This window comes from Cynoglossus semilaevis, chromosome 10, assembly GCF_000523025.1.
Source record: "Cynoglossus semilaevis isolate Cse_v1.0 chromosome 10, Cse_v1.0, whole genome shotgun sequence".
In the NCBI taxonomy this organism is placed as follows: Eukaryota; Metazoa; Chordata; class Actinopteri; order Pleuronectiformes; family Cynoglossidae; genus Cynoglossus; species Cynoglossus semilaevis.
The window spans coordinates 18,740,582-18,759,311 of NC_024316.1; the positions used below are offsets into that span (position 1 = coordinate 18,740,582).

The 18,730-nt window shown below is 42.6% G+C and overlaps 2 protein-coding genes across 2 annotated transcripts; one reads left to right on the forward strand and one right to left on the reverse strand.

Moving 5' to 3' along the window:
• The first annotated feature begins 2,214 nt into the window (after positions 1 to 2,214).
• col9a3 (collagen, type IX, alpha 3) lies at positions 2,215 to 15,497 on the forward strand. The gene is made up of 32 exons (XM_008319309.3): positions 2,215 to 2,513; positions 4,027 to 4,095; positions 5,038 to 5,073; positions 5,577 to 5,648; positions 5,896 to 5,949; positions 6,887 to 6,922; positions 7,021 to 7,044; positions 7,139 to 7,192; positions 7,399 to 7,452; positions 7,566 to 7,607; positions 7,701 to 7,757; positions 7,841 to 7,894; positions 8,394 to 8,447; positions 10,323 to 10,376; positions 10,475 to 10,528; positions 10,652 to 10,705; positions 10,782 to 10,835; positions 11,074 to 11,127; positions 11,213 to 11,266; positions 11,382 to 11,426; positions 11,512 to 11,565; positions 11,699 to 11,752; positions 12,008 to 12,061; positions 12,166 to 12,237; positions 12,828 to 12,863; positions 13,237 to 13,281; positions 13,429 to 13,461; positions 13,584 to 13,730; positions 13,823 to 13,877; positions 13,963 to 14,145; positions 14,254 to 14,331; positions 14,559 to 15,497. Exons 1-32 carry the CDS (start codon positions 2,448 to 2,450, stop codon positions 14,741 to 14,743), a joined length of 2,037 nt encoding a protein of 678 aa, XP_008317531.1. The 5' UTR covers positions 2,215 to 2,447; the 3' UTR covers positions 14,744 to 15,497.
• A 143-nt stretch (positions 15,498 to 15,640) lies between these two features.
• LOC103385424 (uncharacterized) lies at positions 15,641 to 18,539 on the reverse strand. Its single transcript, XM_008319308.3, has 6 exons — positions 18,168 to 18,539; positions 16,904 to 17,410; positions 16,680 to 16,821; positions 16,448 to 16,595; positions 16,131 to 16,251; positions 15,641 to 15,966 (listed from the first exon to the last, which is right to left on the reverse strand). The coding sequence occupies exons 2-6, from the start codon at positions 17,345 to 17,347 to the stop codon at positions 15,850 to 15,852; spliced, it is 972 nt and encodes a 323-aa protein (XP_008317530.1). The 5' UTR covers positions 17,348 to 17,410; positions 18,168 to 18,539; the 3' UTR covers positions 15,641 to 15,849.
• Positions 18,540 to 18,730: the final 191 nt, after the last annotated feature.

Sequence of the window (18,730 nt, forward strand, 5' to 3'; positions counted from 1 at the left end):
ATCATGAACAAAAAACAAAATAAAAAAAACACGTTTTAAACTTAGACGAACTTTGATTCGATACTAGCTGAGGATGTGACTTTGAACGATGATCTAAGCCTTATTACTGCTGTACTTTGTCAATCTGAGATGTTGATTTCTTCTTCTTTTTGGGTTTTTTTTTGGGACTTAATGGATAAGGATTAGTTTTCCAGAAGTGGAAGTCGAAGAGACTACATTTACACAGGACCGTCAGATATTTAAAACTCGGGGCCCAAAAAAAAAAAAATCATTTTAAACCCCCTTCACACCATCTGTGGCTTCTTGATGTTTACACATTCAAATTTAAAGGAACATAAATAATTATTTGTAGCCTGGCATCGTCCCCACACGATGGTTCAGCTCAACTGAGAGTAAACAGACGTTCAGATGTTTGGATCGGAAACTGTTGCTCCTGTTGCTGTTCGAACAGGGTCGAGTTCTGATTAATTGTTGCTAATTGTAATAAATTGCGCTAAACACAATGGATCGATGAATTAAAGATGACAAAACTTTTTTTTTTTATCTGTATATCCTGATATCCTGGTAGAGGTCAGTGTTTCTCACCTGTCTTTCTCTGTGACTAATCCAATGATGGGATTATTAATCTGGACACATGTCCATAAAAACATCTCCAGTGAAAATGTCTCTTCATACAGTTTACAGCTCATCAGCAACTCAACTTGTTGCTTTCACGAAGGATTTTTTTTTCTCGCAAGCTTGCAATGACACATTACAGCCACTGGGGTTTACTCTCTCCCTCTGCCTTTCTCTCTCTTTCTCTCTCTCTCTCTCTCTCTCTCTCTCTCTCTCTCTCTCTAGGCTACATAAAGCAGTGTTATTGATGCTGTAAATACACATTTAAAGTTAATGATTTCAGAATCTTTTTTTTTTATTTTGCACTGAGAATGAATGAAAGTGCTTTTTATGATTTCACATCTGACCTATGTACAAAACTACGCTGTTCACCTGGAATTCCAGATTGAATGTTGACGTCAGTCAGATGTTGCTCATCTGTATTTGTCTACGCAGATTTTGGAAAACAGGCGTTTGAACAACTGCCAAAAAAGACAAAAAAAAAACAAAACACACAGACTGGTTGATTGTATGATGCGTTTGTGTTCCTCCAGAAATGATAACGCTTTGTCTATTATTTAATGTAAATGTTAACAGGAGAGAAAGAAAGAAAAAAGAAAAAAAAAGACACGCCTGAGTGGGTCGTTCTGTTGATGCATCTTTTTCTAATTGCACTTAAATGTGAAGATGACGATGAAGTGATGAAGGTGTGTGTGCTCCACCGTGCGGTTGTAACTTCCCAGATGATTTAACTTCTTTATAAACTTTTCTCTCAAACTCACACACACACCTACACACACACACCTGTTAACAAAGCTAAATAAAGTTGTTACTATTTTTCTGACCGTGTGGTGACGTTCTGTTCTAGAACACCAAGTTCTCCCACGATTTTTTTTTCTTCCCTCTGCAGCAGCAGCAGCTCACGCAGGTGCTGATCAGCTGATCCAGGAACAGCTCAGATTCAGTACAAATATAAGTACAAATATATTAGATATTATTCATATACATAATGAAATATAATTTAACAAAAAATAATCCTGAAATGTTGAAATTTTTATTTTCAAAATTCTTTAAGCGGGCCGGATTGAACACCCTAATGGGCCAGTTTTGGCCCGCGGGCCATATGTTTGACAGCCCCGTTCTACAGGCACTAACGACATTCATACCTGTGCTAAAGTTTTACGCAACATATTTGTTGAATTGTTCACAAAAACATGAACCAGTAGAAGGAGCGACCATTAGCAAAAAAAAAACCCAAACGTCTGGGTCGTGGACCATGATATGGTCTCTGATAGTCGGCCATGTTCCTTATTTTGTTGGTTGTTGTTGTTGTTTTTTTTGTTTTGTTTTGTTTTTTTGTTTTGTTTTTGAGGAGACATTTTTAAATACTTTCATCTTTTCAAGTAGTGAAAGAATGAATAAATTAAAAAACGGGTGCCAAAAAGTTTGGGAACCACAGCTTGAACCACTCACAAATCTAAGGTCAAAGCATCAAAATAAAATGAACCATGTGAACCATTTTTAGTCAAATGAACCTTTCTGTGTGGAATAACTTCACTCCTCCTCACTCCTCCTCACCCCCTGCCTCACCCCTCCTCACCCCCTGCCTCACCCCTGACTCTTGAGTTCAGCCCCTTCCTCGCAGGAGGCTCAGGTTTATCTGGTGGCGGAGACTCATCCACTCAGGAGGAGCTGACGGAGCCGTAAGGTGGAGGAACGAGGCTACGCTGCCGACGCTGCTGGGGGGGAGTGAGAGACAGAGAGAGAGAGAGAGAGAGAAGAGCAGGAATCGGATATTTTAACTTTTTTTCCCCCAACTTCAACTCTGAGGACGAGCGAGGCAGAGAGGAGCCATGGCGGCGTTCTCTGCTCTTTGGATGCTCCTGCTGTTCCAACTGTTGGCGTCATCACTGTCTCAGGTAAGAAGACTGAAGATTTAATTAATTTAATAAACTCAAATAATAATTAAACTCTCACTGCACGGTGTCGTCAACTTAGCACAAACGGACGTTAATTAAAGATGGAGTTAAAAAAAGTGACCGTTAAAGGAAAAGTGACCGTTAATTGAATAGACGTTTCCGCCACGAGCCAGAAACGAAGATAAATACGATAGAGAAATTACAACAATATACCAGAAATTTGAGGAATAAACAACCGTTAACTGCAGTAATGTTACACCAGATGTAGCAGCAACAACAAACGACTATTTTATTAGTGAAGTACTTGAAGTTTACTATTTGTAAAAACCGTTAAAATGTACCGTAGCATGAATGATGCTAATGTTGCTAAAGGAAACGATCGCGCCGATAATTTTGTATTAAATTAGAGATAGAGAGACCGTGATATCACCACAGAATATTATACTGTTATATCATATTAAATATAATATCTCCGTCCTGTTACGATATAACATTTTTTACTTCATTTAAGTTACTTTTATTTACGAAAACCTACAGGAGTTTGTAAATGGAAGGCAGTGACGTGGTGTTGTACCAGGGGAAGTCAAAGGGTTTTTATTAAAAACTGTTTATTATTTATATAAATAATTATAATATACATTACAAATTTTCCGTTTGCTCTAATTTGAAAAATTAACTGGTCTGAAAAAAAAAACCGGTCTGAACCGGTTTGAGTCATTAACGCCTGACAACCTCCGAATATAGACATAAAAATATCTTAGAACTTTTTGACTTCAGACTCGTCTTCATTTAACTATATCTATACTGTGGTTTGTCAGTGAGGCCCAGCTCCTAGTAGTACTACAGTATACTACAGTATACTACACAGTACTACAGTATACTTCCACATTGATGATAATGGATGTATTTATTTATAAATCTTTAGGTGCAAAATCATTTTCTTCAACCAACAAGTTCTAGTCAAACTGAGATTAAATCAGTTCTCTCTCCCTCTCTCCCCCCCCCCCCCACACACACACATGCATATTCTTCTGGATCCTGCCCTGACCTTAGTGTCTGACCTTTGTGCCCTTTACTCTTTAACCTGACCTCTGGCTCTACTCACCTGTACGATAAAAATTTAATTTTTTTCTGTGTGTGACCGTGGGCCACGTCCACTCAGTGTCACCGCAGTCTGATTGCCTGCAGGTGGCAGAGTCTTTTTCGCACACACCGATGAAGTCGGCCTTGTTTTCCCTCAACCTGTGGAATGTGGACAGGAGATCTGTGGGCCGCTGCAACAATGGCATCTCTGTTCACTCAGGCTGCAGCCGGGGCTGGAGCTGATTTTATTAAAATCTCCACCTTCACTCAAAATACTGGGAATGAGAAAATCACAATTTGGTCTCAATCTTTGCAACTAAATTGCAGCCGTCATACAACAGACTTTTTTATATTTTTAAACGTTACTAACATGTGAAAATGAAAACCATTCATGTACGAAGACCTGATTCTGGTGAACTGTGTTTGACAGAGACCAGGTCCCAGAGGAGCTCCAGGACCTCCAGGACCAGGAGGACCACCAGGACGGGATGGCACTGATGTAAGTGGACCTGCTCACTGGGGTTCGGTCTCTTTGACCTCGTCACGTTGTTTTTTGTTGACAACCAGTTCCGTCGCTCACTGACTCTACAGTAAAGACCAAGATTCAGATTTTATTTTCGCTAATATCGTCAACAGGCTCTTTCTCTGTGCGTCGCCGTGACTCCTACAGCCACGCCCACTACGTTTATATCACATACCTCACCGTCAGGTGGGCGGGATTCGAACCGTTTTACAGTATTACTGAAAATATGGTTAATAAAATAAAAATAAAAGTGTTGATTTTTAGACTTTTATTTAATGATTTCAGATTATAGATTCCTGTTAAAAACACTGACAAACAATTATAAGATTGGGCCTAAAACCTTTGATCTTCTGCTCAGTATCTTTTTTAGTTTTTACTTCATTTAAAACAAGTTAATTAAAAATGAAAAATAACGCTGAGATATAACATTATTTACAGTATAGAAATCTTTTTTTTCTCGACGCAAAAAAAATCTACAGGTGAATGTGACATTGTCTCAGTGTGTGTTGGTGTTCCTGCCACTTTAATGTACACACACACACACACACACACACACTGGGCTCATTGATACATTCCCCAACTCCGTGAGACCATCTAGAGTTTCACCTCACACCTCCTTCCTCCTCCTGACTCACCCACTCGTCCCTTTTACCCCCCTCTCTCTCCCTCTGCCCTGTCCAAGGTAAACTCAATCGGTACCGGGTCACTTCACTGATGTTTGTTCTTCTCCTCCAGTTACACTGACCGTGTGTGTACTGAAGTACTGACGTAAATATTTTAGTGATGTGGTACTTTGTTTTCAGTCCTCTACAGTTAAACGGTCATTATTATAATCTGAAATTATAATCTGGATTATAATCTGGATTATTCCACATGTACACGATCGTAGACCTGTCATTAATTTTCCATTATTCACAGGGCAAACCTGGACCAGCCGGACTCCCAGGGAAATCAGTGAGTATTATAATCATGACATCATTAACACTCTGTAGTTCTTCCATAAATAAAAACTAGGGGACAGACACCCCCCCCTCCTCCCCCCACTGGGTGACAGCCTCTCCACTGGGGGTCATTACCAATGGACCGGGGGTTCAGAACCTGCTCAGTGTGGACCAGAACTCATAACTAACTTCTTCAACTCTGTAAATTCAAATAGTGGCCTAGATCCAACTCCACTGTGGCCCAGTCTGTGGTCACATTAACATTAAAATGGTCCTAAAGTTTGGAGAGACTTTAAATTTACACCGACCATAAAGAACAAAAGCTACGAATATTCCCCCAAAGAAAAACAAGATCTTAATAATAATAATCAGTCATTTAGCAGCGTTCGGTTGTCATGACTTTAGACAGTGCCCTCTTGTGGTTATAGGTGAAGTACAAGCTGACATTAATCTGATTCACTGGTGTTAAACAGATAAAACATGAAAGATTCAAACGTTGTTTCGCTGTTTTCACAGGGTCCCAAAGGAAAGTCAGGAATTCCAGGAGTAGCGGGAAAACCAGGTCTGCCAGGACTTCCAGGGGTCGACGTAAGTGACAATTTAATAATTCTTGTGATGACCTAAAGCAGGGGTCTCAACCCCAGGGTACAGGGCCCATATCTTGGATTCATTAACATAAAACACTGATTTCTTCCTGTGAAATGATGGTGGCGCTCAACCACCATCACCAAGAGACCCCTGACCCTTGACCTCTGACCTAAAGTGCCGTTGCCTCAGCTTCACTGTAGTGAATATGAACAGAACAAAGCAGTAAATCCAGTGTCATTGTCCCCAGGGTTTGACTGGTGTCGATGGTCCTGCTGGTAAAGATGGAGCTCCTGGAGAAGCGGTAAGTTTTTCCTTCAGGTTCTGTCGTCTTTCCGTGTTACAGAGAAGGAAAAGAATCTTTTAGTTGAAAACTAGCTTCAATGCTAATGAGATGTTTAACTGGGGCCGAGGCCGGGTTTCAGTGTCAGCCGGGATTTGTCAGCATCTGCAGGAAATGTTTTTAATGAGAACTCAATCGGATTAGTTTCCGACACTTCACTAATCTGACTCGGAATGCAGCGGTTCCCCACCGATCTGTGAGTCGAGGATTTGTGGAGAAACTGATGAGTTCCTCAGAGAGATGTTTTAGTCACACATTAGAGAAACTGAATCAAACGACAAACATGGAACTGTCTCAAAGTCAGGACTAGTCTGGACCAATCAGGGAGTTTGACTCTGGTTCAGATGTTCAACCACAACAATCTCTTCTTCAACATCATTATAAACTCACAAGTTTTTTTCAGTCTTCTGTTCTTTGTCAGGAGTTGGTTTTCTGTTTGTGATGTTTGTGAACTGAGGGACGGAGTAAAAAACAAACAAACCTCACACCACGGTGTTCACTTAACACCACACAGACACATTTACACAAAGACACAACAAAGGGCTGGAGGAGTCACATGGTAGAGGTCACATGGTAGAGGTCACATGGTCACAGAGAGGGAGGATTATGTAGTAATATATATTTTATTTTCTTGCACAAACGTTGGTTTTGACTGAGGCAGTTCTGTAAAAACCCTGGTTAAAGAACCAGACCTTTGTCAAAGACCTGGTTTTATTCACTGACTGATGAGTGTGTGTGTGTGCGTCCACACAGAGACCCTGACTCCAGAGGTTTGATCACACAGCTCCAGATACAGATTTTCTCAGAAGATTCTAATAATCTTGAGTGTCTAATGACAAATATAACCTTTTGTTTCTGTTTAATTCCCTGATGTTTTGTATTTTCTCGCTGACCTCAGGGTGAACCTGGACCTTCTGGACCACCAGGACCTCCTGTAAGTCGATACTCAGATTATAAAGTATAATCTGGATTAGAGTTGGACGTCTACGGTGTGTGTGTCTGACTTCCTTTGTCTCCTTGTGTCTTCCGCAGGGCAGGGGGCGCCCTGGAGCTGCAGTGAGTCCACAGCTGTTCACCACAGACTGACGTAGACTGACGTAGACTGATGTAGAAACACCTGCACAAACGCACCGTGTTTTTGTTTTTTTAGGGATTACCAGGGACCAACGGTTTACCAGGAGGACTGGGTCCTCAGGGTCCGGTGGTGAGTTCTACAACGACTGTTCATCCATCGGTTCTAGTCCCAGGGTCTTAACAAACGAACAGAATGATCTAAATACTTCACTGTAAACCGACCCTTGGTGTGAATGTTAGTGTGAATGGATTGGCTGCCGTAGCGTTTCCTCCTCACGTCTTGAGTTAAAGCCACACTTTCAGCTCCTCAGTCTCATTTCTTTCTTCTGTTATTAGGGAGCTGAGGGTCTTCCAGGTCTTCCAGGACCTGCTGGCCCTGACGGACCCCCGGTAAGTTTGACCTCCAGTTTTACACTTGACTAAAGGTCCAGTCTGGTTATTATTATTATTATGACAGTCAACAGCTGCTCTCATTTCTCCTCCGTTGGTTTCTCCTCTCTCAGGGTCTTCCTGGAACTCTTCATGATCTCAACGGTGACCTTCTGGTAAGATCTGAGTCTCATCACCGAAAAACAAAAAATAAAAAACCAAAGCAACAAACAGTGAGTGAATAAGAGTATGTTTTTGAACTGATGCAGTGTCCTGCAATCTGCCCACCCGGTCCATCTGGTCCACCTGGGATGCCAGGATTTAAGGTAACTTATCGTTATCATTGTTAGTAACAACGTTATTACTGTGTTTCTTCACTAAAGTTCTGTTTTTGTTTCTGTTCATAAAGGGTCACACAGGTCACAAAGGAAACAAAGGAGAACCAGGAAAAGATGGAGAAAAGGTCAGATTTAAAGTAGACTGTGAAGAAAAAAAAATTTAAAAATTAAATGTTTGGTTGTTTGTAAAAACCTGGGGTTGGTTTCTTGAAGCTGGCTTCACGAAACTCAGAGTTAAAGTCACAGTTCTGGTTTCTAGAAGCACTGAAACACTAACAAAAACTCTCAGGGAGTGCTAAGATATCTAGTCGTGGTCACAGGATGGCATCAATTTCTTCTAAGCAACTGAGCTGCGATGTCCACAGTCTCCTCAACAAACGGCCACGTCCTCCATATGATTACAGACTGACTCCTTAACTCAGAGTTAAGGACCTTAAACCTGCTACGGAGCAGGTTTGACCCACGGAGTCAGAGTTCCCTGTAATACAGAGTTAGCTAACTCTGAGTTAGCTAACTCTGAGTTAGCTAACTCTGAGTTAGCACTAAGACCGCTTCAAGAAACGGACACCAGGTGATGCTGTTCTGTTCTGTTTTCATGTAAATGAATGTGTGCTCTGTTTCCAGGGTGACGCTGGTCCACCTGGTCCTCCAGGTATTCCTGGTACTGTGGGTCTGCAGGTGAGTGACAGTGAGATAACTACTGATCAATAATCAGGTAGTGGGGAAAAAACAGATCAATAAAACGTGACCACTTTATTCACGTGGAGTCCTGACTGTTGGTCGGGGACTTGAGTCATTTGAGTTAAAGCCAGAGGACAGGGTTCGTTGTGTACTGAGTCACAGTGACAATAATTCACTATCTGTATAGATAGAACTAAAAAGTCTATCTGTTGATCCAGAATGCTAATTGGATGTTGAATAGTGCAGCAGTGCCACCTAGTGGATGTAATGTTTCACAGGCATGTCAACGTGACTGGTACAGGTGGACGTCACCTGGGAGGAGTTAAAAAAGGTCACGACCTCAGGACTTTGACTGCAGCCACAACTCACACTGAACTTCACATTTACGTTTCCCCGACCTCTCGTTAGGATTCTCTTGTTGTGCTGATCAAATGCTAACACCTATGAATCAGTTTAGAAATTGTGCAAAAAAATATGTAGTCGATCCACTTGTGAATGTGGATCAAACAGGTTTGAATCTGAACAGGAAGTGACACATGATGATCAGTACTAGTCTCCCACCACCACAGTGTAGCACCATCTCTGGCAAAGAGTAGTACTTGACTTTTGCCTCGAGTATCGGTGCCTGGCGTCAGTGGCCTTTAATGAGTCTTTTACATTAGTTAAATGATGAACATCAGTCTGAGTTTCAGCTGAATGTTTGTTGAAAAAGTTTTAGACCATTTGGCCGAGTACTATTAGAGCTTCATCCAGTACTGCAGTACTTGTAGTAAAAACAGTCTAACACCAACAGTCAAATGTCTGACACACAATGAGGAAAAACTCTGGAGAGAATGCTAAAAAAAAAACCCACAGAGAACCACACAGACAAACAGAGGGGAGAGAGTGGGAGGGTTTATATAGAGAGAGGAGGAGGAGGTCACAGGTGGAGGTGATCAGCTGATCGCAGGAGGTCACAGGTGGAGGTGATCAGCTGATCACAGGTGGAGCTGCTGAGGCTGACGACCTGAGAGAAACACAAGAGAAAAACAGAAACATTTTCCATCAAGTTTCCATCCTGCAGATAAAAAAAATACATTGATATAAATTAAAACACACGTTTTAGACCCAGTTCTACAGAGGTTTAATCTCTGAGCAGTACACAGTAAACAGTACACAGTAAACAGTACACAGTAAACAGTACACAGTACACAGTACACAGATGAAGTCATGTATAAATAGTACTGGGCAACAATAAAAATGTTTCCTTACAATTAGTCACGTTAGTTTCTGTTTTGCACTGTTTAAAAGTCAATAATACTTTTAAATGCAGTACTTTTTTTACTTTCTTTAAACCCTAAACAGTAGTAGTAGTAGTAGTAGATATATTTTCTTTCTTGTAAATCTAAATAAACCTAAATATTAAAGTGTCATCAAATATCAGAATCAAAGTTTTTTTTTTTTTGTTTACCACTGCCAGAGCATTGGGGTAGTTTAGTAGTTTAGTAGTTTAGTAGTTTAGTAGTTTGTTAGAGTCCAGAGCCACAGTCATAACAGACAGGTTAACACGAGTGTACTGCGAGTTTGTTAGAGTCCAGAGCCACAGTCAGACAGGTTAACACGTGTGTACTGCATAGTTGAAGTAGTCCACTGGATAAAAAAATAAACACAGTGATTTCTACAAACAAATCTGGTTCAATTTGTTGTTCCTGTTCCCACCAGTAGTTGGTAGTATTTTACCAGTTAGAACAACATGGGCCAAATTACAAGAAACTGGTTCTGATAAAAACACTGCACTGGATTTGGACTACGAGGTTGGACACGGGTGGAGGTGGGGTCAGTAAGATCTTTTAGATAATCCTATAATATCATGTTGAACTTGTTGTGTTTCAGGGCCCACGTGGACTGCGAGGTTTGCAGGGACCCATGGGGGGAGTAGGGGACAGAGTGAGTGTCCCTGACGTCCTCTGATCTATCAAATACAGACATTGACAAACAGAACGCCTTCACCAGACTTTACGTTCTCTCTCCGTCTTCACCCGTAGGGTCTGCCTGGTTTCAGGGGAAAACCCGGAGTCGCTGGGATCATTGGGAAGACAGTGAGTCTCTGTGTGATTCTGGAGCTCTGTTTAAATAAAGACGGTCCTGGACAGAACTCCAGAGCCACGGTAAACGTCTGCTCCATCAGTGAATAGCCCTGTGTGTTGATCTGATGTCTGCAGGGCGACGCTGGTGAAAAAGGACCTCAGGGATTTAGAGGACCCAAAGGAGAAGTGGTGAGTGCCGCGTTCTGACTTGTGACCCTCAGTTTTGGAGTCGATCCCATTCATGAATCTCTGCGTCCTTCACCAGGGTAAAATTGGACCAAAAGGAACACCAGGAGGAGCAGGACCTAAAGGCGAACCTGTGAGTTCATCTCCTGCATCAGTTCTAATCTTTGTAAAACAGGCAGTGGTTCTCAATCTATGGTAACAGTACCATACAGCTGGACACACTCTCTTCACACACCGGTCGTAACCTGAACAGTGTCCGTCTGTACGTCAACGTGGGTCAGACTGGTGGTACATGGTGTGGAAACTTCCAGAACCACTGCTGTGAGTTATGGTGTGTGATGTGTGTGTGTGTGTGTGTGTGTGTCCTCCAGGGTATTCCAGGCAGAGATGGTAAAGACGGTACACCAGGACTAGACGGAGAAAAGGTGGGTGTCCCCCCGGTGTCCCCTGATCTACGACCAAACGTCTCTGTGAACAAAGTGTGATTTGACCTGTGGTCTGTGTGGACAGGGTGATGCTGGACGTCATGGTGTGGTTGGAGAAAAAGGACCAAACGGACTTCCTGTGAGTGTGTGTAGTGTCCAGAACCTGGACCTGGACCTGGTGTCTCCAGGTCTGTGTCTCACTGTGACTCAATGATAACTAACGTTCAAACCCACTGTCACGTGTCGTCCTCCAGGGTCTACAAGGAAAGGCTGGAGTGAAGGGATCTAAAGGAGAAGTGGTCAGTATTTCAACCAAGAAGAAGAGTTCATTAAAACTCGACCTTTGACCCTGGACGACCAATAATATTTGTCCCTATTTTCCAGGGTGATCCTGGGAAGTCTGGAGAGACGGGACCCTCTGGAGAGCCAGGTATTCCTGTATGTATCTACAGGGCTGTTGGAGGGGAATATTACTGTATGACATGACACACAAAACACTTCACCAACGATGTCTCTGACCTCTGACCTGTCCTGACCTTCTCGTTATTATCTCCCCCCTCCACACCTACAGGGTGACATCGGTGTCCCAGGAGAGAGGGGGGTCGCTGGGCCCAGAGGAGTGGCTGTAAGTACCTGTGTACTGGTACTCCTTACAGTATGTACTAAACTGTAGTACAGGTCAGACAAGACGAAGAGCAGCTGTGTTTAATTAAATATTGTTATTGTTATTGTACAAACAACAAGGGCAGTTGGCTACACTCTACTGCCCCCCAGGGGGGGGGTTTGGTGCTAGTTGAACACACCACCTGAGACGGTGGTGAAAAGTCAAAGTCACATGACAACAAAGGACGGTTGTTAGAGCTGTGTGTGTTTTCAACAGGGAGGAATCGGACCAGCAGGAAATCCTGGACCTCAGGGAGTCAAGGGATTTCAGGTCAGTTTGTTTAACATCACTCATTACTAATTGTTCTTTTTAAAAATCTATTTATTGCCCCTGTGTGGGTAACTGTGATTTTGTGTGTGCCACATATTCTACAGGGGGTAAAAGGAGCCTTGGGGGATCCAGGTCTCCCAGGTCCAACAGGAGTCCGTGGAGAGTTTGGTGAAAGGGTGAGTTTGACGTATGTGACAGTAATAACAGTACTACACACAGTACTACACACAGTACTACACACAGTACTACACACTGTGATAAAGACATTCAGTTTATTGTTACTTTATAATGACCTCGTTATTAGTCATAAAATAAAACCATAAATTAACCCTGGTCTGTTTTAAATTATCATTATATATTAATTTAACCAGACTTTGAAACTAATAACTTTGTTAATTTTTCATTAATCTCAGTCAATCTAACAGCTACAAGGCCTAGATCTACAAAGACTTAGATCACCTAGAACCTTTAGAATCTGTAGTCGTTCTATCAGTTCTTCACCCACTCTCTCTCCCCCGTCTCCCTCTGTCTCCCCCCTGGTCCTCCACCTCAGTCTGAGGTAAATACTGTATATGACCAGAGGATGGGGGAGAGCGTGGGGAGAGCGGCGTCACAAAGCAGCCTCCTGTTCATGAGCTGAAAACAGAACAAAGCCTGACCTTATGTCCAGACCTGGTCGACCCCCCCTTACACCCCCTTCTCTCCCCTCTCAGTCTCCCCCAGTTTTTTGAATAACGTGTCTTCATGCCTCTCATTTCCTCTGCAGGGTCCAGTGGGGGCATCAGGAGCTAAAGGAGACATGGTAAATATTCATTTTATTATTTTATTGATCAACTCTCCTCTGTCATTCTGTCTGACTGGACGCTGATTAGAAAATAAATCAGATTTAGTTACTCAACTTATTTTATTGATCAACTCTCCTCTGTCGTTCTGTCTGACTGGACGCTGATTAAAAAATAAATCAGATTTAGTTACTCAGTACTTTTACTCTTACTCAAGTAATTATTTGGATGACTACTTTTTACTTCTACTTGAGTAATATTATTCTGAAGTAACAGTACTTTGACTTGAGTACAATTCTTTTCTACCCACCTCTGACAGTAAAGTTACTGTGAACAAGTTACTGCGTCGACAACAAACACAATTTCTGCCTAAAATAAAAGATGTATTTTTAGGGAGTCGCAGGAAGTGATGGTCTACCAGGAGAGAATGGAGAACCTGTGAGTACAGTCTCACACACACACACACACGGAAATGGTCCGACCAAATAACTAAAATAATTCAATGAAGATTAACTGTTATAAACCTCGTTAATTAACAGATTATGACGTCAGATTTTATATTGATCAACATGATTTGTTTTTCAGGGACCTTTTGGACCAGTGGGACAGAAAGGAGGGGTGAGTGACAGACACTCCACTCATTACAGACCATCATATTATTAATAATAATAATTATAGCAGTGGTTCTGGGCCCTGACTTTGGACCATTATAATGACTGTTGTTTTGATTCTGGTTACAGGCAGGAAAACCAGGGGAACTGGGTCCGAAGGGTGTGACTGGTCCACAGGGGGAACTTGGTGCCAGAGGAGCTCCAGGAAAACCAGGACTAATGGGTCTCCAGGGAGAACAGGGAATGCCTGGAATTGCAGGAAAGACCGGCGTACCTGTGAGTTCAACCACCGACGAGTTTAATCTTTACAAAATAAAAGCACGTTCACTGTGACTTTCCTGAGGTTTTCATTTGAACTCTGTCTTCAGGGTAAACTGACCAGTGAGCAGCACATCAGGGAGCTGTGTGGGTCGATGATCGACGGTCAGACCATTACCGTAACATTCTGTCTCCTCTGAGTCAAAGGTTCAGATAAGAACTCACTTCCTGCTGCTGTTCTGACCCACAGATCAGATCGCACAGTTGGCCGCTAACCTGCGGAGACCTCTGGCTCCTGGACTGGTCGGTCGTCCAGGTCCTGCTGGGTCTCCAGGACAGCCAGGAGTCGCTGGTTCTATTGGACATCCGGGAGCCCGCGGACCACCGGGGTACAGAGGTCTGCCAGGAGAACTGGGAGACCCTGGTCCCAGAGGTAAGAATCGTCACAACAAGAACACAATACTGACCCCTGGCTGCTGTCAGTACAGAGGCTGTGACCAAAGATTCTTTTGACATAAAAGATTCTCTTTCTCTTCACCAGGTGACGTTGGTGAGGCCGGGGACAAGGGACCTATTGGAAAAGCCATAGATGGACCTACTGGAGATCAAGGATCCCAAGGTACAGACAGTAACAGAGTAGAGACTGTAGCTTAGTCTGTTTGGTATTTTATTTTGAAGGATCTTCACTTCTGTTCACTCCTATAACAACAAAGGAGTAATCACTTCTGTTCACTCCTATAACAACAACAACAGACATCAAAGGAGTAAAGTACTGACATAGTAGTTATACTGAGTCTCGTTTCCATGTTTACGGTAACCTAAACTGGACTTAATCGCCTCCTGCAGGTCTTCCAGGAGTACCTGGAATTGTCAAAGACGGTCGTGATGGTTCTCCAGGAGATCCAGGTGAGTCTGGAGAATCAGGCAGGGTGGGCAGGACCGGACACCAAGGACCTCCAGGAATCTGTGACACGTCGGCCTGTCAGGGAGCAGCACCTGTTGGAAAGTCCTCCAACCCCAAGAACTATTAAACTTGACCCCCGCCTCCCGCTCCCCCCCCCCACCTGACGGCACCCCGGCAGGGAGGAGGGTCAGTGAGGAGGGAGGAAGTGATGAAAGAAGAGGAAAAAACAAACAAACACAGAAGTCTGCTCCTCTTTTATTCCAACACGACACAGAACCTGGTGAGGAGTGGAGTTACAGAGAACAGAGACAAAGAAGACGTGAATGAGTGTGAAAACGTCTCCGTTCACACCGGCTGTAAAATCAACGACTTCCTTTTGTATAAAAACTTTGTACATGTTGTTTTCATGTCCCCGTCGTTTTGTTCACCTCCTTTTGGCAGATTGTCGGAGCGACTGACTCTGAAGTGAATGTCCATGTTATCATGACGCCCCCCAGTGTTAATCACATGTGTTACCTCAACGTAAGGCTGGCAGTGTAAAATATGAAAATACAGGAGAAGAGTGGAGGAGCTGGTGTTAAACTAAACCAGTTAATAACCAGTTAACAACCAGTTAACCAGGTTTCATCATCGACTTTTTAAATGTCTTTTGTTTCAACAGTAAAAACACGTGGACGACTGAATCAGATGTAAAATAAAGGATAAATCTTTAAAGTTTTTTTTATTAATCAATGACCACATCCACTTTGTAATAATAATACTGGTGCTGTAACTATTAAAATGACTTTAAATACTATTTATTATTTGTGGGCAACTGTTGTACGTGCAGTCGGATGCTGCAGCGACATGTCGTGAGAAATAAAAGCCACTTTTCAGTAAAACATCACTCTTCTTTACAACTGCGACCAATGTCCTCACAACACCTTAGAACAAGTACAGAGTGGAACTGAGGTGAACACTGATGATTTAAAAAACTTCATTAAGTTTTATAATAAATATAATTAATCAAATATATCACTTAACTGCTGATATAGATAATAAATAACCTTCTCTGAAGCAGAACAGCGCCACCTGTTGTTTTTGGTTTTTTTTTAAACCAAACACCAGAAAATGTGAATCAAATGACACAGTGGTAAATTAGTACTAACCCTGACATGGGCCAGGACTTGGTCCAGACCACGGACCACCCTGACTCCTTCAGACTAACAACGAGGCCTTACCTCGAGTCTGTTCTCACTGCTCTGCAGAGAAACCCACTCTCAGTGACCGGTCCAGAGTCAGATCCCGGTCTGACGATGACTCGGACTTCAAACGGACTCGCTCTTCATCACCGTTTCTCTCCTGAAGTCCCTGTGATGGAGGAGAACGTTGAACGTCAGGTATTTTCAGATGGTGACGCCCAGATGTTCGTCAGTGGTCGTGTTTCCAGGACAAACCTCGTCTCCGTCCACTCTGCTGATGTAGGTGGTATTTTCAGATGGTGACGCCCAGATGCTCGTGTTTCCAGGACAAACCTCGTCTCTGTCCACTCTGCTGATGTAGGAGAGGAAGGCTGCTGCCCTCTGGTGGGTGGTGTCACAGGTACAGACCGACACCGTCTTGTTGCGCTGCTCACAGCACAGACCGATCTTCTTCCTGCACAACAACAGAAAACATTCAAGAGTGTATTTGTCACATGGTCAGTGATACCCAAGTTACTGCAGTAAGTGTACCTCTGAGGTACTCCACGTACTCCAACAGTCTTAGTAAAAATGTCTCTTCATAGAAACTGTATTGACAAATGACCTTCTGACCTCTAATGTTATTTATTTCTGTCACCACAGCTGCTCACCTGCACTCACTGACTTCATCCTGGTACAGTCTGACAGACAGACATTGTTGCCTGGTGCTGCTCTCCGACCCTGAACCACAGCAGCAGGCAGTGGTCGGAGAGACGTGAAGTTTCCCGGTCGTCCTGTGGTCAGCTGGTTGGACCGCGTCTTGGATGAAAGCGTGACAATGTAAAACATGTACATGTGTTTGAAGTGTGTGGTACAAATATTCAGATGCACAGTTTTTCTTACCCTCCACATGTGCCTTCTCCTCTGGTGTTCTGTTGCCACTGGTACCACCTGGTTTTGTACCAACTTCATCCAGGTGAAATTTGGAAGAGATTAAGAACGGATTCAGGTCTGGATGAACCACAGAGGGATTATGTCCAGTTACCTGGAATCAACAGTGTCAGTGAACCAGGTGATTCCAATCCTTGGACCGACGGTCCTTCAGACATTTTCTTTGATGAACCCACCTGACCACACAGGTTAAATACATCAAACCTGTGTGGACTGGAAGCACCGACTGGACTCTCATCATGTGATCGAAGCCCACTCGTCACCTGGTTGTCCACACACATGGTGTTGAACTTCTTTTCTAAAGAAACTCTAACAGTTGGTCTTGATCTCCACTGTAAAGACGTTTTGGTCTTGGCTCTGGACGGTTTGGACTTTGGATTCTGTTCACTTGGGACTCTGGCCAGAACAGAGCCCGGAACCTCACCATAAGAACCCGGAGTCTTTTGTCTTGGCGTCAAAACCTCAGTTGAAGTTGACCAGTCAGCCGCAGGAGTGGGTGTGGTCGGAGAAGTCACACCTTTAGTAGCCAACCTGGTACGGTCTCTGTGACCCAGTGTTTCATCAGCAGAACCAGTGAGAGCCTCTGTCTGTCCGTTCTTGGACCCAGGGGAGGGCAACATGGAGATGGTTGCTGAAGAACAGACAAGACTGAGCTGGATGCTGTTGAGTCACCGTGGCAACTCCTGATGGGTCAAAAAAAAAAAAAGTCCAACAAGGAGACAATGAAGAATTCCTTTAGATTTTAAGGGATATGAAATCTGGCCGAGTTATATATTTATACATACATCTATATTTATACATACATCATAATTTGTTTTAATTATTTTTTTCTTTTTTACTAAAATCAAAACGAGTTTTTACCAGTATAAAGCTGACATGAAATACCAGAAAGGTCCGCTAGAGGGGGTTAAGTTGTTGCGGAATAACTTTCATACAGTACTGGACTGTGTTGTACGTACAGAACATGATATATTATACACGGATTTGTCAAAAATAGTTGTAATGTAAGCAGTTTTTTTATTTCTTTATAAATTATTTATTTCTATAAATTTAAAACCAGTATTTCAGCTACAAATTTAATGTGAAGTGGATATAAATGACACAAACAAAATCCAATCCGCCATTAAAAAACCTAGCATATTAGCAAGTCAATATGAACTAATCTGTTAAAGGCTGAATTGCTTCAAAAAAACGTACCAACACGCTCATTTCAGCTGAAATTAAGTAAAAATTAATTAATTGAATCAAGTATAATGATAAATATTTCTACATCGACTCGGTCTTGGGAAAACCAGATATTGATTCGTGAGCGAAGCGTGAACTCTTAAGCTAACAGGTTTAAATAAATACGGTGGATTAACGAAGGATAAAGATTCGTAATACGTAATAAATGTCTCTTACTCTAACTTTTTATTCTTTATTTTCCTTTTATTTACTCACCGTGACAGCGCGGGAGTCGTTCAGGACGTTGATAGCTCTCACGTCGCCATGAGCGTTAGCCGCGTGGACCGTTAAATCAATAAACTAATTTTAAGGAAGGAAAAACCGTTAAAAACCCCTTCAGTTGTGTTTACATTTACTCTACCACGCTTTTCAATTTTAACGTAATGTATTTAAAGCAGATGTACGGGGTGAAACGATCATTTAATATCAGACCGAAGGAGAAAAAAAAATGTCGGACGTCTAACCGTCGAGTAACGGCTGGTTAACCTACAACCGCGTCACAGTAACACAGGCTCAGATAAAAGATGATGATATCAGATATCCTATATCTGAGATGATGATAAAATGGCAACAGTTTTGCGACAACCCAGTAGTTTAGTACCTGTTGAAGAACATCTCTGCAGTAATAACAGGTTGTTGAGAAGGAAAATATGCTTTGTACGTGCTTTAAATTGTTGTAAAACCACTCCGCCCCCCTGCGCTCGGCTATGGTACCGCACTGGAGTTAACTGCTGATCTTGATTTCTCTGTCCGGCAGAGCATCCTGTCGCTGTGACGAT